We start from the raw sequence: 20,957 nt of genomic DNA, 5'->3' as shown, positions 1-20,957 counted from the left end.
TTTGAAAGAGATTGTATATTTTAAGAATAAAGAACAAAAAAAAATTGATTTAAAGATGATTTAGAGATGGGGTTTTTATTTTTTATTTTATTTCCCATAATAATATTTCCAATATATCTGAAACACGACTGTCATGAGCCTCTTTATTAATGCACATAACTTTAACATTAAAACTGAATTCTGGAATAATTTAAAAAAAAAAAAATCTTGTACCTTTAATATTAACGGGATAATATTTTAATTTGTTTATTTATTTTTCTTCTTCTTCTTCTATCATTTAAAGAACAAAAAACTCAATTGAATTGGAATTTGACAGCAGCTTAAAATGACAAAAAAAAAAAAAAATAATAATAAGTTGAAGGCATAATTCGAACAAGCAATAGTAAGGGGAGTTAAATTATACGGCAAATAAAGTTGAAAGAAGTTCATCTTTTGATATTCAAAATTTTTTTACTATATTTTATATATTTGATTTTTTTCAAAGTCTAAGAAATTGAATAAGAAATATTGGAAATGAAAAAAAAAAACATAACTTTACTTGGAATGAGTTTATGAAGATTGACGAATACTGGAAATACTACCTTTTATTTATTTATTTTTTTTTTTGGGACATGCATTTCGTTTGTAAGAAACAACAAATTTGTGGAACAAATGATGATATCTATTCAAGTATTTTTTTAATTTTTTTTTAATTTTTCTTTTTAATTTTTGAATCATATTACCAAATTTGTCTAGAATTCCGTTGACAGTTTTCTTTTTCCTCCATGTCTTTCATCAATAGGTTTTTTTTTTTTTTTTTTTTTTGAGTATTCGTCTCACAAACGTTTATATAGACTCAATCCAATATTCACGTTGAGATCTGAAACTGAACCGTTTTCTTTTCTAAAAAAAAAATACAAAAAAAAAAACAGAAGACCAATTTCACCGAGTCTCATTTCATTCATTCATTCATTCATTCATTCATTCATTCATTCATTCATTCATTTACTTTTATTTTAAAATCCAAACAAAAAATAACCATTACTATATATATATTCTCCAAAAAAAAAAGATCTAAAAATTTACTATTTATACATTACTTTATTAGAACCCTGTTTCTGCGTAGGATCCTGTGGGAGACAGCAAACAAGCTGCATTGGGAACAACCTCGACCTGGAAGGGTGTGTGAGGGAACGCTTCACCATCAATACTCAAGTAACCTGAAGACTTTTCAGGAACAAGTCGGTAAGCAGCAACCTTAGCATATACAGCGTGATCAAAGTCAACATGAGTACCTTGCTCAATTGACAACATCATACGCGCAGCTGTTAACCGTGACACGTCTGTTCGTGAAACAAGCAAATCCATGGTACCATCTGTGGGTAGTGTTCCTGGGAACATGAGGGCACCTTCAGAGACCCATGGCATTTTACCAGCGTAAAAGAGAGAGAGCTTATCACAGTCAGGAATTTCTTCCCAATCGGCTGATAGGGGATCTGCTGCTGTACCATAGTGTGGTGTGAGAAGTTCTTGAGTTGTTTTGGGTTCTGTCAAAGAGGTGTATCGGGAAATTTCTTCTTGAGTTGATGGTGCAGCACGGAAATGAGCACGCACATCAGTCTTGGACTTTTTAGCATACTTGACGTAGAGCTTGCAAGGATACTTTTTCATGAGCAGGATACGTTGGACAACTCCAACATCAAAGCGGGCTCCACCCATCCAGCGCAGGTTCTCAGTGCCGAGATCAGCATCTGCAATAATACCGAATGCTTGTGTAAGAAATGAAAGGGTATGAACGACAGGAGCAGAGGGAGATTTTTGTTGAGTCATGAGCATGAGGTCGATAGGCATGCGACGGCCCTTAACAAGACCAAGAGCTGTTTGAGAAGCTGAGGCATGGCCATGGAGAGAAACAGCCATTGAATTTCCAGATCCACAGGGCAGTTGAGCCATTGGTAGGTTTTTAAGAATCTCGAGGCCATCGCCTTGAGGTCTTGCGGCTATACCATTGATAATTTCATGGGGGATACCATCACCCGAACAGCATACAATTGCATCATATTTGGCTAGGGGGTTTTCCAAAGTTTGAGCAATTTCAGCTGCATGGCGATAATGTTGAGTTTCCACAACAGTTGCAACACACCCGGCGAGTGCAAAGACAGGTGCACATTGAGTATCATAAACCTGGCGAGCCTTTCCGGGTCCACCATGAGGGTTAATAATGACTAGAAATCGTTTGCGAGGTTTTGTGTCTTCATAAGCAAGCCCTAGGATATGGGATGCGAGTTCTGCAGTGGACTTGAATGTTGAAGAAACTTTAATAGATCCAAGGGGGTATGAATTCAAAAGGCCAGTATTGCTTCCTGCCGAGTTTTTAGGAGACAATTCTGGGTCGTCCTTTTTTGTTGAAAAAGTTGGCAAGGTACCAGCATTGATGAAATCATTAGTAGGACGTGTTGGCGCGTCGTCAAGCACGAATTTGAGAACTACAGTCATGGGGACGAGTTTCTTGGGGCCTTTGGGTTTCATATAGGCGATAGCTAATGGTGCAGACACGCGACCATTGGAAAGAAAGTTGTCAGAAACGTTAGGAGCAGACTGGTTATAGTAATAGACGTTCCCAGGATTATTTGTGGGTAGGTTTGTAGAGGAAGCAGCAGTAGGGTCATTAATATGAGTGACGCGATGCTGGGCAGAGGGGTCCAACACGGGTTTAGGGGTTGTAGAGACGAGACCAGGGGCATGGATTACCGAGTCTTCTGTAGAATTGAAGGAGTCTGTGAGAGAGTCTTCAGTGGTTTGGGCATCAGCTTGAAGTTGGGAGACAGCCAGGATGTTGTTGTAAGGGATGTTATAGAGAGGACCAGAAGAGGAGGAAGAAGAAGAGGAGCCAGATGGGAAACAGCATAAGGAAGATGGAGTGTCATTGTTAGGAAGTTGGGAAGACCCAGAAGATGTAGCTAAGGCTTCGAGGGAAGGGTAGACGGCGATACCTACTGGAGTAGGTTTAGCCCAGAGGGGAGCAGAAGCAGCAGCAGCAGAAGCAGCAGCAGAAGCAGCAGAGGCAGAGGCAGAGGCAGAGGCAGAGGCAGAGGCAGATGGTTGGGTTGAAGACATTATGAAGGATTTGAATTTGCAAGAAAAGCTGGAGAAAAGAGAGTTGACAAAAGAGGGCAGTGGGAGGTATTTATAATTAAAAGTAGAGGCAGATTCTTCCAGTAGTAAGAACGATCCACATGCAGCAGACACAGAGACTACCAAAACAAGCACTAGCGGACGACCAGCCAAAGAAGAGCAGATGGGCATTCAAGCAAAAGTAAATAAATGATAATAATAAAAATAAAAATAAAATAAAAAAGTAAAAAAAAAAAAAAAATTAGATATATAGATTATAAGACTATAGATGATAGCTATAGGAATCTTAAAGTGACTGACAGATTCATGCGAACTCTCAAATGAAAAGAAATTTTACAAAGTTATTATAAGGGGGAGAGAGAGAAAGACTAAAGGCACAAAAAAAAAAGAAGGTTGGTTGGTGGTGGTATTAATATTAAAGTATATAGTAATATATATAGTATAGTATTAAATGGTCATTAAACAAACAACAAGCAACAACGACGGCGATAACACGGGACTTTTATTTTTATTTTTATTAAAGGTAAATGGCATGGTACCTAAAAAAAATAAATAAAAATAAGAAAGTATCAACTGAATGCAAAAAATAAATATAAATAAAAATAAAATGGAGAAATTAAATTAAATTCTAATCAAATCAAATCAAATCAAATCAAATCAAATCAAATTTTTTTTCTTTTTTTTTTTTTTTTTTTTTTTGCCATCATCATATAACTGTAGCATCATCAGGACGGAATGTGTAACGGTATGAAAGTGACGAGATGAGAACATCGCCTGCAGATGCACCTGGCGACATGTCTCGGACAAGTCGAAGAACAGCTGCAAATCCAAACTGGTTTTGGCCACGTTCTGCTCCTATTTTCGAGCGACCTGAAACAGAAACCACAGCTTGTCCGTTTGCATCAAGAGGATGTACATCAAGACTACTAATATCATGTTTACCACCTGCTGGGAGGCCAGTTGCAATAATTTGTGCAAACGCATCACGGCCTTGGATAGGGGTACCAGTCCAAACAATGGCAGCATCTGGAACAAGATAGGATAGAACTGGGGAAGAAGAAGAAGTTTGGGAGTTGTCAAGTGCATAGAAGAATCGACGAATAAAGCGTTCGGCCTCGTTGGCAGCCGCAATCACGGCATTCTGGACTTCTGGTGGAACCTACTAAAGAGGATCAGTTTATGAGATTAAAAAAAAAAATAAAAAAAAAAAATTGGTCATAAAGAGAGAGATAGAAAGAACATACGTTTGATGTAGATGCTCTGTACATTTTATGTGATGTGCAGGGTGGATCTGAATTTTTTTTTTTTTGATGGAGGTAGTTGAAAGAAATTTGAAAGATCTTGTCCAGTTTAGGAAATAAAAAAAAAAAATATTGACAAAGGGTTACCTGGTAGAGAAGATTATTTATAGGTATGTTAAAGTTAGTATTAAGTTACATTTGATAACTTTATAGTACAAATATATTACAAATTATATTACAATTATATTACAAATTAGATTACAAATTTATTACAACCATGTGACACATTGCATTTCACATTTGTTACAATTTCCACATGAATATATTTTATTTTATTACCACGTGATAAGCCCAGCCTTTTTTTTTTTTTTCCTAGCCAGCCTGCCAGCCAGCCATCCAGCCATCTAGCCAGCTTGTTAGCCCCGCCACCCATTTAAAAAAAAAAAAATTCTTGTTGTTGTTGTTGTTGTTTATTGTTGTTGTTAATTTTCTTTTCCCATTTCTGCATACATAACCACCAACTACACAAGCACCACCAGACGCCTCCACGCGTTTTTATTTTATTTTATTTTATTTTATTTTATTTTTTTTGCGGTTGCTTAAATTGCTGAATTGCTGCCACCCCTTTTTTTATTTCTTTTATTTCCTTTCTTTCTTTCCTTTCTTTCCTATCACCATTCACAAGAACTTCCTTTTCTTTCTGGATTTTTTTTTTTTTTTCTAAATTTTTCTCTTCTTCCAATTCAATTATATATATATATATATATATATATATATTTATATATATAAAAGGCTCTTGATATCCTCTTGTTTGATTTCAATCTTCTTCAAAATCCCCACTCCCTTTTTTTTTTTTTTTTTTTTTTTTTAAAAAAATCCATTTGAAAGTTCTCTAATGTTTTCACGCAGGAAAAGCTCAAATAGAACATATTCACTTACGCCTTCAGCGTACACCCCAGCGGCCCCCTTTGACCCGCCAAAAGTCAATCCTACAGCCCTCGCAGCTGCTGCTTCAGTTGCTCAAAACCGGTGTAATTCAATTTCTTCTGACCTTTCAAGTGCAGGTATGGTATTTTTTTTTTTTTTAAAAAAAACACTTTTCTTATCTCAATTATCGTGGAAACCCCCCCCCCCCCCGCTCATTCTATTCTTAATTAATTCTGTGGTGGCACTATTTAACCTTGAATTTATATATATTTTTTTATCGATATAGCTGCTGCTGCTGCAATTCGCAGACATTCATTTACAAATGATTCTCAAGCTGCTCTAAACAAACTTAACGCGTCATCTCATACACCCCAAAACCCAGGGTACCGTATGGGCGCTTCTCGTTCACCTTCTCACCAAAGACCAGTCTCTACCCTCCGTCAAAATACTCAGAGGTCCCACTCTGCAAGACCACAAAGCCACGTACCTCCAAAGTCTACTCCTATCCATACTCAAACAACTCCTCCTGCTTATACTCAACAAAAAATGACTCGCACAATGTCCCTCCAAGGATCTTCGCGTATCCCTAATCCTTACCCCCCTCCAACAACAACGACCTCAAAGCGTGTCGTCAACCCAGACCGTACAATGTCTCTTACAACAACAACGGTCAGGACTTATGGCTCCTTTCAGCTTATATCTACTAAAACAACCCCAATTCATGCCCCTCCTCCTTCTAAAAAGAAGGCCGCTGCCACACCTAAAAAGAAACCCCTTAAAAAACCACAGGCCCCAGCATATGCCTCCTCTATGCAGTCTATTGAGTCTGATCTCGATTCGGTTTTGGAAGAAGACGACTCATTTTATAATGACAATGTCCCAGGAATGCCCCCAGCTATCTATATCTCGGATGATAATACTTCGTCTACTCTAGCCTCTAGACCAAAGTCTGTCTCCACACCAACAAAGCACCACCGTATATCCTTCTCTCCAGTCCCATCAGATGAAGGCCATCACCAGCCTCCACCTCGCTCAGTATCCCCAATAAAGCCGTCTTTAAAACCTGACCATCATTCACGAGACGCTTCAGTTTCTTCAAACATTGATGAGCCTACTACAAACTCTGTTTATCTGGCCCCTAACTCCAATTCGGCTCGTCGCCAGTCACGCGTCTCCTTTTCTTCTTCTGATGCGGTTAACGAGTATAATGCTCACCACCCTCCAAGTGCTCCTCCTGCTTCAAAATACTCTTATGAGATTATTGTACCTCCCACTGGTGGACCCTCAATTGTTACCTCTACTACTACACTCTCTAAAAAGACACCCGCTGCATCTGCTGCTGCAGTTTCTGCTGCGTCTAAAACCCAAAACAAGACTGTTAATAATACTTCCAGGCTTACTCGCAGACACTCAGTTCAAGCTGCTGCTGCTGCAGCCATTAAAACTTCTACCTCTAAAACTTCTAGCCCTGTTATTGCGGCCACTCCTGCTCCTAGAACACGAGCCCCAGCTGCTCGATCAAAAGCTTTGGCTAAACAAGTTTATGACGATGACGATGACGAAGACTCATCTTCTGGACATTCCATTTATTCAGACGCTTCTGATTACCCCCTGAGCGAATTGTCACCCCCTCAAATCCCCTCGCCAAAACAATCCCAGCAGTCGCCAACCAAACCTGTCACCGTTGCTGCCGCAAACTTTGCTTCTCAAAAACACCAACCAAAACCAAGCGTTTCTGGACCCACTGTGGAAGCTGCTGCTGCTGCTCGCTCTTCATCCATTCGCAATTCTAATGGTATGGCTGTACCACCATCACCCATCTCTAATTCTTTCCATCATCAGCAGTTACAGCAACATCAACAACAACAGCAAGGAGGGCCAAATGGCGTTGCCCGGCGCACCTCTCTGCGGAAAAATTCTAAACCCGCGGCACAACACTCTCCCGCCCCTGCCCCCATTCCAGCGGCAGCCTCTGCTGCATCGGCAGCTGCTATTGTGTTACCGTCACCCTCCATTTCCCACTCGTACCGTGCTCTTGTATCTGACAATGACGAGGTGTCCTATGCGGCTGTTGTGATGCCTATCACAAATCCTACAGTCACTACTCCTATTATTCCTACTATTCCTCCTACTACAACTGTTGTCCCTACCACTACCACCACTCCTGCCGTACCTTCTATGCAAAAGCTCCACGGCAAATATGACCATGAAGAAGGTGTTTATGATCCATACCTTGACGAAAATCAACCAGATGAACAAAGTAACTATAGCGAAGATGAAAGCGAGGTCGCGGCCCAAGACGTGGATGATGTTATTTCCATGAGTTCAGACTCTTCTTGGATTCGCGACTGCAGTCGTCCTGCTCAGCAACATTTGTCGTTTAAAAACACTCTTCGCAATAATCATGTCAGCGATGTCGATAATTTGGGTGTAATTCGTAAAAACCCAACCAGCCACATTTCTTCCATTGCACCGCCTAAAAAGCCTGTGGCTAATAACCAGCAACAAAAGACTTGGGAGCGTGTCAATCCACCTTCATACAATCCCCAGTTTTTTGAATCCACCCGTCATAAGCCTCAGGGCGAGTATGTTGGACTTGAAAGAACTCTTTCCAATTCAAGTTTTGATAAGGAGCGCCGAAAGAAAAAGGCCTCATCTAAGTTTGCATTCCACTCGTTGCGTGATGCGCGCGACTCCTCAATGCCTCCTCAACAACCTTTGCTTCCTCCTGCACAACTCAATGGCCGTTCCATGTCATTAACGGCAACCACCTCTCGTTCATCGTTTGCAGCTGCTGACGGACCCCCACTGGCCCAACCCTTTAAGTCAAGACTCAAGGATGACAGCGATAGCGATTACGAAGGTGTCATTAATGACACTCTAAAAAATGCCAAGGTTAGCAAGCCACGAAGATCGAGTTTTGGAGGCGGGCCTAGAGCAGCTGCTGTGAATTCCACTCCTGCACCTGCACCTGCTCCTACCCATGCTCTTGCACCGGTAGCCAGCCCCCCCTCTCCACAAAAACCACACGGATTTCTCTCTACCTTGCGCAAGGACAATTCTCACTCGGTTAACCACCAACCTCCAGTGGCACCTATTTACGATCTCCAGAAACAGTTGACCCCTCCACATAGCTTTTTACCCGCTACAAAGTCGCGCTCGCCTTCGTCACCTTCAGCACTTGCCGACGTTCCCGAGGAAGAAGTGATTCCAGGCCCGCGTAAACAAACGAAGCTTGGCGCTTTGTTTGCCAAACGCCAGCATATTGTTGACATGCAGAACCAGCGTTACCAAGAACGCAAGACTCACCGTTCTCATAGTATGACGAGTGCGTCGATGCGTCCCGTGTTTGAAGAAGCACCCCCAATGCCCGAGTATGTTGTATCCGATCCTGTGGTGACTGCTCCTACTTTGCGTAATAACGCCCCGCAAAATAACGTTGCTCCCACAAGTCTCGAGGCACCCCCCGTGCCCCAGACGCCTGCTGAGAATGGATCGGCAGTGCCCACAACACCTAAAAAGAAGAAGTTTGCTGGACTCCGTAAAGCGTTTGGCTTAAACAAGTAAAAAATCTTTTTTTTGACTTTATTTTTTTTTCCTTTTTTTCTTTTTTTTTTTTTTTTTTTTTTACAAGGCAACCTAATTAAGATTTTGTTTAATTTTTTTTTTTTTTGAGGGGAATGAGTGACTTTTAAAAAGTTTTTATCTCTTTCTCATATACGTACTATCTTTTCTTACTCAAGCATACTTGCAGGCACTTCTGGTCCAAAGACGGGCTTACCATTAAGCCGCTGTGCAGCAATAGGCACCCGCCGTGTACGTACCTCTGGAACACTGCCCATGGGCACGTTATCATCTCGACGTTCGATACGTGACAGCTCATTTGCCTGCTTTACCATATCAGTCCACACACCATGGATAGGATTGGGTACACCAGACGACTTGCCAACGTGAGTCTTGTGAGGCTCATGGATAGGACAATCAGCCTCGTCACATAGGCCACGGGTTGTCCCAAACTCATCCAAAATCTCGGCAAACCCGAGCCCGGTGGGATCAAACCCAAGCATATGTGCAAACGTCTCTGCAGGATATCTTGCATCTTCAGGGACCTGGAACCCTCGGCGCATCTGCTCCTGGCACGATACATCTTGAGTGTTCCATGCATGTGTATAGTACGGGTCCACACTGTCTGTAGCCAAATCTTCAGCGGCCTTGATTGTGTCTAACGGAGTCCCTGGTTGTGTCATAGAGGCAGGCACTGCCATTGACATAAACTGTGTACCAGCCTTGGCCTCTGCCTTGTGTAATGCTTTTGTGCTATAATCTCCTAGCTCAGGGATCATTCGTTCCACCAGACGTTTACGTGGCCGCGCCATGTGCTCACTATGCTGTGCTAACACCTCTCGCACATCGTGTGCCAGTTGAGCGTCACCTGCTGCATCTGCTCCGGCTGCAGCAACTGCTGCTGACCCAGGACCTTCTCGAGTTGACGACAAAAATGATGATGTTTTAGGAGCCTCTGGGTCTGCGTGGTCTAGGGTCCGTTGATGAGTGTAATTCTTTGGCCGCCCTAAATCATTCTTGCCCACAAGCTTGGACTCTTCCACTCCGTGCCATGGAAGAACCACGGCTGACTTGGATGCTGGTTGTGGACTCGCTGTACGGGTAGCATCATGTTCGTCAATTTCATCTTCTGGCGATCGGGCACGGGACTGTTGCTGCGATAAAGGTCGTGATGCAGAACTTGGAGATTCTGATTTGGGTATACTGCTATTACTTGATTGCGAGGATTCTTCTTGACGCATTGTTTTGGTATTCGGATTTTCCTTAAGTCCGCTATTTTTCGCAGCTGTAGTAGTAGTAGTAGCAGTAGCAGTAGCAGTAGCAGTAGCAGTAGAAGTAGCAGAAGTAGACTTTGATTTAGAATTGACCTTAGGATTAGTTTCGTTCTTTTCTTGCGTCCCATTTTTCTCAGGAATCTTATTACTAGGGGTATTTTTTAATGGCATATTAATTGGAGCCGGTTTTTTAGGAACTTCTTTATATTTTGAACTTGTTGATTTATTTTTCATGGTAATGTTTTGGAAAGCGAGTGGAGTCAAATTTGCCAGTTCTTCATCGCGTTCGCAAGTTTTTGCAAACTCTGCATAGTCACCAGTGGCTAATGGTGCTTTAGGTTTAAAGCTTGGATCAAGACCAGCTGAAGAGATTCTGTTTTCGTTAGTGACAAAGGCGAAAAGTTGTGCATATTTCAGTTCGAGCATATCCCGTTCATTAGATAGAAGAGTGTTTGATGTTGTGAGCTCGTTAAACATTTTAGGGTAGCGGCCAAGGTCTCTAATAAGTCTACCTTTAAACTGTTCAAGGTTCTTAAGTTTATCTTCCATTTCAGAAATCGTGGAAGAAAGTAATTTGAGTGAATGCCCATAATTTGTTTTGAGAATTCTCATTTCTTCAGCGTGTTTTACCATGAGTATGGATTTGGGCAGTGCTTTATTGGCCTCACTGCTCACTGGCCGTGAGCCCTTGTAGTAATCGTAAGAAAGATCGACGAGACAACTGGAGATTGTTGTTAAGAGGGGGATCCAGCGAAGAACTGATTCCAAAATAATTTCTGAAGATGCAGCGTACTCATAGGCAGCACGGATTTGGGCCATGCGTAAATGCACGTCATTTTTAGGGAACGATTTATCTGGTGCGCCAGCAACAAGTTTAAAGACAATGTCAAATAAATTTTCAACATCAGTTCCGCTTTTATTGAGCAAGTTCATTCTTTCATATGAGCGTTCTTTGTCAAGCTTTAATAAGGCTGAGCCCAAGCTATTCAATGGCTTCATGCATTCTTTGAAAAAGGTATCTGGAGTAATGACGGTGCTGAAATCGTCTCCACGACGAAGTGTGTTTGAAAGAAGTGTGAGTTCGATTGTAGCGGATTTTAAAAAATCTGGTCAAATGTTAGAAAAGGAAAAAATAAAATAAAATAATAATCTACAGAATCCAACCTACCCAGAGCAGATGACATTGTATAACGGGTTGATGTAGTAGTAGTAGTCGTAATAATAGTAGTATTAGTATTAGATGTTGATATGAGGTAGGTTGGAAGGTTTTGGGTAGCTTTGGGAGGTTTTCAAAAAAAATACATGAAAAATGGGTTAGGGTTTAAAGAAGTGATCTGTAAGTACAAGTTATTACGAGTAATATCAATGTTACTTTAAAGTAACATAAGTTACGGTAAGATGTCTGCTCTAGCAGGTAGTCTTGGCGGCAAGATGAGGGCTGTAGCCGCCAAGGTCTGTTTAATGCGAGCACGTTGGCTTTTGCGCTGGATTCCCCAGCAGATCCATTTCTTCATTTGAAGTAGGAACTATCTGAAAAAAAAAAAAAAAAAGCAGCTGACTATAATATATATATATATATATATATATATATTTCAGAAATCACAATCGGAATCACGCAAGAACTCTTACACTGATTGTAAATAATAAAAAAAAATTTCTTTAGGCAGCGTCTATTTTTCACAGCGACAACAAGTTGTTATGAAGAAAAAGGTCAGGAGGAGGGCAGTGTGGACGGCTATTGGGCCATTTGCTTTTAAGCCCCAAAAAAAAAAAAAAAAAAAAAAAAGTTAAAACCCTAACCCATTAATTTATGTCGTGCATCCCTTGGAATTTTCACTGGAAGGGCCTTTCATTTTTAATTAATTAATTAATTTTTTTTTTTTCAAACCCGAATATTTATATATAAACAAGCCCGGTCCCACATATTCTGGCATTTTCCGGCCTCTTTTTTTTTTTTTTTTTTTTTTTTCCTTCTTCTTATACAGTGAAAATTCTTGGAAAATCTTCACCACAACCTTCTCTCAACAAACCATCTCTGACCTTTCCAGCCATGGCGACTATTGCAGAGTCTCAACCTACTGTTGCAGAGCCACATCAGACTCACAGCTCGCTTCACCAGCGAACCCGACCTTCAAAGTTGGATTCACAGGTTAAGACAGTCTCTGACAAGTTTGGTAACAACAATAACGGCAGCAGCATTAAAAAGTTTAATAAAGCTTCATCAACGACAACGACAACTACTACTACAACTACAACTACAACAACAACATCGACTTCCAGTAACTGTAGTAGTGGTGATGATGACGACGTTACTCTCACAGAAGACTACGAAACCAGCAATATCATTTCCGACCTTGCTTCATTTGTTGACCAGGATGGCTGTATCGATATGGATTCTCTGGTTCAAAGCCTTGAGTCACGTCTCAACAACCTGGCCCAGTTTGGACTAGACTCTCTCAGTGCCCCTACAATGGCTGCCATGCACATGCCAAAAGCTGCGGCCGCGCGTGTTTTGGAACTGGCTGGCGGGTACTCGAGTCTCCAGGCGTTTAAGCAGACCCTGCTGGTTGGGGGCCGCAAGCACGCCGAACATCTCGTGCAATCCTTTGAGACTCACTTTAGCGATGCCTGTGCATCTACAGCAAGTGCATCCCAACGTGCTGTTGACGGTCTGCGCTACATTGACTCTAAGCTTTCTCTTCTTGAAGAACATTTTATCGATTCTACAATGTCTCTCGACGCCTCTACACTCCAGCCAACTTCGATTGTTTCTCACCTTCACATGCACAACTCGATCATGTCTGCCCTGGAGGCGGCCAAGTCGAGACTCTTGACCTATGAAGAGCTCCCCATCCCTTGGCAGGACAATCCATATATTTTAAATGGCTACCGCTTCACCCGATCATATACTGACTGTGTCTGCTCTTTGGCCAAAATTCACAATGAAACGTGCAATATTTGGACCCATTTGCTTGGATTCGTCGTAATGCTTCTTGTTGCCTTTTTCCACTACCCTACTACTCTTTCTTGGACCGACTCAACTTTAACCGACAAAATCATGATGATTGTTTTCCTTGTGGCTGCCCTTAAGTGTCTGGTGTGCTCCACTGTTTGGCATACCTTTAACGGAATTTGCCATGTGGAATCTAAAAAACGTTTTGCTTGCGTGGACTACACTGGAATCACAGTACTCATTGCATCTTCAATTATCACAACAGAGTACTCGGCATTTTACTGCAGACCATGGTTCCAAATCCCATACATTACCATCACTGCCGTTTCTGGTCTTTTTGGAGCTGCTTTTACCTGGCATCCTTCTTTTGACTTGCCATCCAGTAAAACTAAACGCGTTGCATTTTTTGTTGGATTTGCAGGTGCAGGCATTGCTGGTTTTATTCATGCCGCTTATCTCCACGGGTTCCTTGACACGTTTTTCTTCTACCTCCCTGTTTTCAAGTCATTAGCCTGCTATTTCATGGGCGTGGTAGTTTACGCTTTGCTCATCCCTGAGCGTTGGTTCCCCGGTGGAATCTTTGATTACTTTGGCATGTCCCATAATCTTTGGCACCTCAGTGTGTTTGGCGGCATTTACTTCCACTACATGGCTACTGTCAAACTACTGGAACAAGCTCGACACTACAGCTCAAGCTGTACTGCATGAAAAAAAGAGAAAAGAAAAGAGAATAATAACTAATATGATTTTAATAATCAATAATTTTCCACCTTTTTAAACTAAAAACCAAAACTAAAAAAACTCCATTTAATACCCTCTTGATATATAATGTATAACTAACAAATCTATCCTCATTATTTTTTAAAGTGTTTTTAAGCTTCCTGGAGGCCAGCAACCAGGTTAACTAACTGACTGCGAGACACCTCCTCAGGAACAGTAATATAACGCTGTAAAAGTAGTTAGTATAAAACATAAAAAACATGACTAGGTTCCAGCCTAGCCTATAAGCAGGCGGCCCGCCGCTACTTACATGACCGAGCCACGAGCGCAGCTTTGCATCGGACCACAATCGCGGGTTAGCAGACAAGTTGTCTGGGTTTGCAGGTTGTGAAACCTCAAGCTGTTGCTGGCCCTCGGATGAGGCCTGTGCCGCGCGTGTGTCAGCATCTAGCTGCTCAGCAGCGCGCTGTTCTTGCTTGCGGATCTGCTCGCGCTCCTCGTCAGTGTCGTAAAAAGGTTCTTCTCCAGGCACAATTTTTTTGGTCTGCAACAGAGAATCCTCAAGTGATGAAGATGATGTGGAGGGTCCGCTGCGCAGATTAAAAAGTCCAAAGCGTGAAGCAAGATAGGTGGCAGCAGTGGCTGTACCGGCGGCAATAGCCAAAGCACCAAGAGCCAAAGTAAGAGGTTGTTGTGATCTTCTAGACGAGGAGGAGCTCATAGTGTATCAAGATATAGGTATTTTTTTAAATAAAAATTAATCAGAATAGTAAAAAGACAGAAAACACCCAATCTTAGAGCAGATGATGGACTTTTTATAATTCGGAATAGCTTTGTGGCTGGCGCAGAAAAAAAGAGAAAAAAAAAAATTTATTATGGGGTGTGGCGTCGGTGTAGTGTGGCGAGCACGCAATTGCCAGTGATAAGCAGACAAGAGAGTGGAAAATAAAAAATAAAAAAAAAAAAATCAACTTTCAACCCTTGCCCTGAAAAATCTGGGGAAAGTCTCTAACCCTAACCCAATTACCTAACCCAGATTTTATATGAGGCTGAACCAACTTTATTTTTTTAGCAGCTCTGCTGAGCCGCTTCCCTCATCACCATCTGAACCAACAATCCTATCCCTTCAAAACAACCCCAAATGTCCCAAGAAGCCACGACAACATCTACTCCAAAACCTGCTCTTCAGGCTGCCGGCCACTCTGGTGTTTCTCAATCAGAGTCTGGAGAGATTTTTTTTAAGCCTTCCGACCTTGCAGAGGTTGAATTTTATAAAAAAGTTTCTGCAGACCATCCAGAATTACAAGAAATTGTACCCACATTTTACGGTATCCTTACCGAAGGAAACAACATTATAAATGCAGAAAATGTTCAACCAGAACTAATAGTAGTTAGCGAGACTCCTAAAGAAAGCCCTGGTGCTAAAAAGAAGAAGGAACATGTTTTGGCACTTAAAAGCTCGCTTTACGGGTTTGATGAACCTTGTATTCTCGACGTTAAGCTTGGCCACATTCTCTGGGACGATAATGCGGCTCAGGAAAAGCGCGACCGACTCGACGAAGTTGCACGCACAACAACTTCAGGGTCTCTTGATATGCGTCTTACTGGAATGAATGTGTATTATGATGGAAAGCCTGAAGGTGAACGCGTTGATTTTGGCAAAAACTACGGCCGTGATTTGACTGCAGAGAGCTTTGCTGACGGACTTGCCAAATACTTTGTGCGCGAAACTACCGGTAACAAAATTTCTGAAGAGACTCGAGCTTATTACAAGTATGCGCTTTATTATTTTGTGAACCGTCTTAAGCGTGTAGCAGAACTTCTTCAGCAAAAGAGCTTTGTCATGCGCGGCGCATCTTTACTTTTTGTGTACGAGGGCAACGCAGAAACCGTGCAAAAGAAACTTAATCAGCTTGAAAAGGCTCAAGAGCTTGAGCGTGCTGCTGAGGCTGTGGAAGAGGTAGCTGAGGAACTTGAGGAACTTGAAAACGAGCTTGAAGAAGAAGAAGAAGAAGAAGAACTAACGGCACAGGATATCCAGGACCAGCTGTTTAAGTTAGACTTGATTGACTTTGCCCACACAAAGTTTTTGGAAGAAGAGGCAGGCCCAGATGCTGATGTTCTCCGTGGTATTTCTATTCTTACTGATGTTTTCCAAGATTACCATGATAAAATTCACGAGTGGTGAAATAATATAATAGAAGTTGATTATTTAAATTGAAATTTATTTATTTATTTATTTTATTTTTTTTTAATTTTTATTTGTTTCCTTTTTTGATTTTGGATAAATTTAGCTTTAACATGACAGAGATTCTTTTAATTTAGCGTACACGTTATTCACAACTATCTATAGCTGCTAATATCAGCAACAAAGGGTGCAGCTAAAGAAACACGCTACTATGAATCATTAAATAACCGAATATTTTCAAAACTCATGCAGAGAAACAGTGTTAAAAAATATTATTTGAAGCATATTTAGATATAATTTCTGAGCACCAAAAATGTTTTAATATCATTACCATTTGAATCAAAAAAAAAAAAAAAATTAACCTCTATCAGCAGCAATGCATATATAAATATATGTAAAAATCGTACGATCACTTAAATTAAGGAATTTAAATAGAGCTTAGAAGCACACAAAGTCAATTTTAAAAAATGAGTTCAAATTCCTGAAATTAAATGACTTTTATTGAAACATGGTTATAATCATGTTTATGGAAATTTTTTTCTTAAATATCAGTTATACTATGTATTTTAGATAATAATAAATCTTGACTCCAGGTCTCAATTAATTTAATCAGATTTTTTTTTTTAATTTCTGCAGCTGTAGTTTAATCTCTGAATAAATGAATAAATATAAATTAATTGAAAAGACAATTGATTATAACTCAAAAGCTTTTAATACCTTTTTTCCTCATTAAAATTAAATTTATTTTATAACTAGGTAATTAGTATTTAAAAATAAAGATTTAATCATAAATAAATAAATAATATTATAATCTGTTTTCTCTCTTTTTACTTTTTTCCAAACCATATTTTTTTTTACAAGAAGCTTTATTTAGAACCAATTACTCTCTTCAATTTAACAAACTAAATTTTTCAATGAGATAGCACATTCATCTTATTACTTAATATTTTTAAAAAGTGAAGTACATTCAACTAAGATCTTTGGTTTGTTTATCATTCTTTGAAATGGAAAAATTATTGTTTTTTTTTTTTTTAAAAAAAAAAAAGTGATTATTATCAATTATAAATACATTTTAAACATTTTTAAGTTACTATATATGTTATATAGCAAAATGTATTGTTTTTTAAAATACTGGCATTGGTATGGTTTGTAAGTTGAGTATGATTATTTTCTAAATTGAGAGATATATATATATGTTATGCGACAAACAAAAAACAAAAGACAAAAATTGAGAATTCCACCTGGGTAAGGTCTTTTAGTTTAGTGTGATTATTTTCAAAATTGAGATATGCGATAGACAAAACAAAATAAGACAAAAACTGTAAATTCCACCAGGGTAAGGTCTTTAAAAATTTTTATTGTGATTATTATCAGAATTGAGACATGAGCCAGACGAAAAAAAACTGATAATAATTGAGGATTCCATTAGGGTAAGGTTTTATACCTAGAGTTGTCAACTTTTTTTTTTAATCTAGGGCATTATTCCTAATAGCTATGTTATGCAAAAGATAGCATTTTTCAACTCCCAAATACTCCTTACTTTTCCTCAGTTAAACAGTTATTTTAGACTTGAATTGATGATCCAATTGTCCAATTATTTTTTTTTATAAAAATTTTGCCATTAAAAATTTATGATTTTTTTTTTCGTTTAAGAATTTAGAGAAATAAACATGTTGGAAATTTTATACATCACAGTATAAATTAAAATTCTTATTTCAATGTTAACTGTCCAATGAATATATTTATAAATATTTATATAATATATGGTATGCAAATAATTTAAACCCTCATATCCTCCTATTCCATACATTTATATACCTGAAAGATACCCTCAATTCCGATCATCTCCGCTATTCCCGCTAGAGCGATAGTTTTGCAAATTCATATTGGGTAACAACGCACGACGTTGCTGGCCACTTGCAGGGGAACTATAATGCTGAGGGGGGACAGGAACACCACCAGGAGACCCACCATACATACCACCATTGCCAGGAGAGTACGTTGGATAAGTTCCATACACATTTTCTGCACCACTACTCTTAACAGCTGCCACTGCAGCCTTAGATCCAAGCATTTGTAAAGTTGGTGTAGAGGTGGGGGTAGACGAAAGATTGGGCAGAACAACAGGAGACGATGACTGGGGTGGAGGTGGGGCAGGACGCAAGGCTGGGCGCATGAGAGGAGACGAAAAGGGACGAGCAGCTGGAGAATTTGAACGCGAAGAGGCTTCATAAATTGCTTGGTAATGCGGAGGTTGTCTATCTCGTGGGAGACCGCGCAGTGGCGAAAATGGTTTTTTGACAACTTTGTTGGGCCCTGTTGTTGTTCCTTGAGATGGTTGCTGTTGATGTTGTTGCGGCTGTTGCTGCTGCTGCTGTTGTTGATGTTGATGTTGATGCTGCTGGTGATGGTATAGGGCTGATGGTCTTGTAGGTGAAATGTTAAGCTGGGTTTGGAGCTTTTGGGCCGTAGACAATACGTCTAAAGATGCACCTGAGTCGAGACCTCCATCATCACCAGAAACATCGTCTTCTAGAACAATGGGTTGGTGGTAACTTGAACCTGGAGTAAATGGTGATCGGAGACTCGAAGACTCATTATTTCCATTACTACCCGATCTGTATCGATCATAGTGTTGCTCGTACTGATCTGAGCTATGGCTCCCTAGAACCACGGCTGGCTTAGGATGTTGTTGTTGTACAAATGCATCTCCAAGTCTAGGTGATGAGGACGTAGACGTAGGACTGTAATAATTGTTATTACTGTTTCCCGAACTGCGATTCCGATCGCCTGGTGCGCGGCTGCCATTAGTTTCGTCTGAGTATTCTCTGCGCGGCGGAGAAGCTCCCCGACCAACTACTACTGCTGCTGGTGCTGCACTCATGGGTGCTGCACTGCGCGCTTTGCGAACTGGAGGAGGTGACACAACACCTGCAGAACGGCTGGGTGTTAACGACTGGGATGACCCACGATGGTCCAGTAATGGCTGTTGATGCATATCTCTAGGAGATTCCTGCAGGGTGCTATCGCGCTCGTCATCTATATCGAAGCCACCATTGCTTTGCGCACTTCCGTTCGAGCTGTTGCTAATACTACGCTGACTGCGAAGCCCCCCATTTCTTAGCACGCCAGACATGGCGCTGGGAGGACGAGATCCTGGAGAAAAGGGTGTTGACGTGTCACGGATTTTCCTTGGGCCCTTGACGCCTCCACTTCTTGGAATCGAGGATGAAGTGGCTGAAGCTGAAGTTGCAGTAGTCGCAGTTGTAGCAGTTGTAGCAGTTGTAGCAGTTGTGGTGGTTGACGATGCGCCGATGCTACCAGCACTGCTGGTGCTGGACGAGCTTGATGCTGAGGAAGTCATGATGACATCAGTTGGCGAATGCAAAAAGGTTGTGACTTTTTTAGTTGGGCGACTGCTGTTTTCATTGCTACTGCCGTTGCTACTATTCATATCGTATCCTGAGGCATATTCCATTTGGAGAAGGGCTATTCTCTGCTGGACCTCTTGTTCGACTTTGACATTAAACTCTTCGTTGATTTGCAGCATTTTGAGCTGTTGCTGCTCTTGTTCTTGTTGAAGCAACTGAGCCTGGTTTACTACAGTTTCGCGATCACGCAAAAATTGGTCTTCTTGAGCCATAAGAATTTGTTCCTTGGACTTGAGATCTTCTTCCTTGGCCAATAGCATTTGTTCGCGCTGACGCATTTCGACAGCCATATTATTTTGGGTTGTTTCAAGTTCGCGTCGGATTTCTTCAATGGCGCGTTCCTTGCGACAAAGATTCATAGGATCGAGATGCAAAAGTGCAGCAGTTGTTGGCCGCAGACGAGAGTTTTGGACGAGACATGCAGCAATAGTTTTAGCCAGGGTTTGTGAGTAGTTTCCTGGGAGTGGGGGGTAGGTTCCTTCGCGTATTTTTTGTGAGAGTTGCATATGAGTTTTGGCTTGAAAGGGAGGATGTTTTGCACATAGTTCGTAGATGACACAGCCGAGACTCCAAATGTCACTTTGTGGTGTAAATGGCTGATCATTGAGGACTTCTGGAGACATGTAATATGGGGTTCCGACGTAAGTATTAGACATGAAATGTTCTTGATCGAGGATTTTAGCGAGACCAAAGTCGCCTAATTTCACAGTGTTGTATTTGTCGAGGAAAACATTGTCTGGTTTGATATCGCGATGCAAAATGACGGTTGATGGAGAAGGAGGAGCAAAGAGTGGGTCTGTGACGTTCATGATGTTAATTGTACCGGAGATGATGCCTGCAGAGATGTTGCTACAGGGGCTGAAGAGGTCAGCAGCTGGAGGAGGGTCTGAGTTGTAGTGACAGCGGAAGAGAGCGAGAGTGAGCTGGGTGAAGACAGACCAAACGAGGGCTTCTGGGACGTATTCGCCTGTAGATTTACATGTCCTAATGACTCCTCCTAGGTCACCTCCATCGCAGTATTCCATGTAGAGATGAACGGCATGTTCGGCAATGACATGATCATGATAGTAGTACTGGACAATATTTGGGTGAACGAGAGATTTGAGGATACGGAATTCCGCCATGAGTTGATTTTTTTCCTTGACATTCATTGTGCGGTAAGAGATTTCTTTGCGTGCTAAGATTTTGCCATCTGAAAGCCTGCGGACCTTACGGATGAGACCGAAAGATCCACGTCCAATGACCTCAATAGGCTCAAACTGAGCTTCCAGAGACATGATTTTTACGTGTTTTGATGTTGATATAGTTGTTGATGATGAATTATTGGTGGTGAAGTAACAAATAAAAGTGTTTGAAGTAGTAATCCTTCAAATAAAAAATAAATAAATAAAAATAAAAAAAAACCCCAAAAATGGAGGAGGTTTCAGCCAGAAACAAAAAAAAAAAAAAAAATTTCTTTTCGCGTTTTTTTTCTTGTTTGTTATGTTTTATTTTTTATTTTTTTTTTATTACCAGAACTAGTAGTACGACAGTTGTAGCTGGCGA

General features: G+C 40.7%; 8 protein-coding genes across 8 annotated transcripts; 3 read left to right on the top strand and 5 right to left on the bottom strand.

Annotated features, from left to right (window-relative positions):
• Nucleotides 1–1,083: 1,083 nt before the first annotated feature.
• Nucleotides 1,084–3,096, bottom strand: SAPINGB_P003523 (uncharacterized protein; the record flags this gene model as incomplete). The annotated part of the gene is made up of 1 exon (XM_031998241.1): nt 1,084–3,096. The coding sequence occupies one exon, from the start codon at nt 3,094–3,096 to the stop codon at nt 1,084–1,086; it is 2,013 nt and encodes a 670-aa protein (XP_031854132.1).
• Nucleotides 3,097–3,820: 724 nt separating this feature from the next.
• SAPINGB_P003522 (uncharacterized protein) lies at nt 3,821–4,382 on the bottom strand (the record flags this gene model as incomplete). Its single annotated transcript, XM_031998240.1, has 2 exons — nt 3,821–4,273; nt 4,359–4,382. The coding sequence occupies 2 exons, from the start codon at nt 4,380–4,382 to the stop codon at nt 3,821–3,823; spliced, it is 477 nt and encodes a 158-aa protein (XP_031854131.1).
• An 868-nt stretch (nt 4,383–5,250) lies between these two features.
• Nucleotides 5,251–8,849, top strand: SAPINGB_P003521 (uncharacterized protein; the record flags this gene model as incomplete). Its single annotated transcript, XM_031998239.1, has 2 exons — nt 5,251–5,419; nt 5,569–8,849. The coding sequence occupies 2 exons, from the start codon at nt 5,251–5,253 to the stop codon at nt 8,847–8,849; spliced, it is 3,450 nt and encodes a 1,149-aa protein (XP_031854130.1).
• A 167-nt stretch (nt 8,850–9,016) lies between these two features.
• On the bottom strand, nt 9,017–11,304 carry SAPINGB_P003520 (uncharacterized protein; the record flags this gene model as incomplete). Its single annotated transcript, XM_031998238.1, has 2 exons — nt 9,017–11,226; nt 11,289–11,304. 2 exons carry the CDS (start codon nt 11,302–11,304, stop codon nt 9,017–9,019), a joined length of 2,226 nt encoding a protein of 741 aa, XP_031854129.1.
• Nucleotides 11,305–12,170: 866 nt separating this feature from the next.
• Nucleotides 12,171–13,781, top strand: SAPINGB_P003519 (uncharacterized protein; the record flags this gene model as incomplete). The annotated part of the gene is made up of 1 exon (XM_031998237.1): nt 12,171–13,781. The coding sequence occupies one exon, from the start codon at nt 12,171–12,173 to the stop codon at nt 13,779–13,781; it is 1,611 nt and encodes a 536-aa protein (XP_031854128.1).
• Nucleotides 13,782–13,945: 164 nt separating this feature from the next.
• On the bottom strand, nt 13,946–14,514 carry SAPINGB_P003518 (uncharacterized protein; the record flags this gene model as incomplete). The annotated part of the gene is made up of 2 exons (XM_031998236.1): nt 13,946–14,020; nt 14,104–14,514. 2 exons carry the CDS (start codon nt 14,512–14,514, stop codon nt 13,946–13,948), a joined length of 486 nt encoding a protein of 161 aa, XP_031854127.1.
• A 420-nt stretch (nt 14,515–14,934) lies between these two features.
• On the top strand, nt 14,935–15,981 carry SAPINGB_P003517 (uncharacterized protein; the record flags this gene model as incomplete). Its single annotated transcript, XM_031998235.1, has 1 exon — nt 14,935–15,981. One exon carries the CDS (start codon nt 14,935–14,937, stop codon nt 15,979–15,981), a length of 1,047 nt encoding a protein of 348 aa, XP_031854126.1.
• A 1,831-nt stretch (nt 15,982–17,812) lies between these two features.
• On the bottom strand, nt 17,813–20,689 carry SAPINGB_P003516 (uncharacterized protein; the record flags this gene model as incomplete). Its single annotated transcript, XM_031998234.1, has 1 exon — nt 17,813–20,689. One exon carries the CDS (start codon nt 20,687–20,689, stop codon nt 17,813–17,815), a length of 2,877 nt encoding a protein of 958 aa, XP_031854125.1.
• Between the last annotated feature and the right edge of the window lie 268 nt (nt 20,690–20,957).

The sequence above is a fragment of the Magnusiomyces paraingens genome, assembly GCF_902498895.1.
Source record: "Magnusiomyces paraingens strain CBS 517.90 genome assembly, contig: contig3, whole genome shotgun sequence".
Classification (NCBI taxonomy): Eukaryota; Fungi; Ascomycota; class Dipodascomycetes; order Dipodascales; family Dipodascaceae; genus Magnusiomyces; species Magnusiomyces paraingens.
Note: the sequence above shows the minus strand (reverse complement) of the source record. Positions and strands in the feature narration are given on the sequence as shown.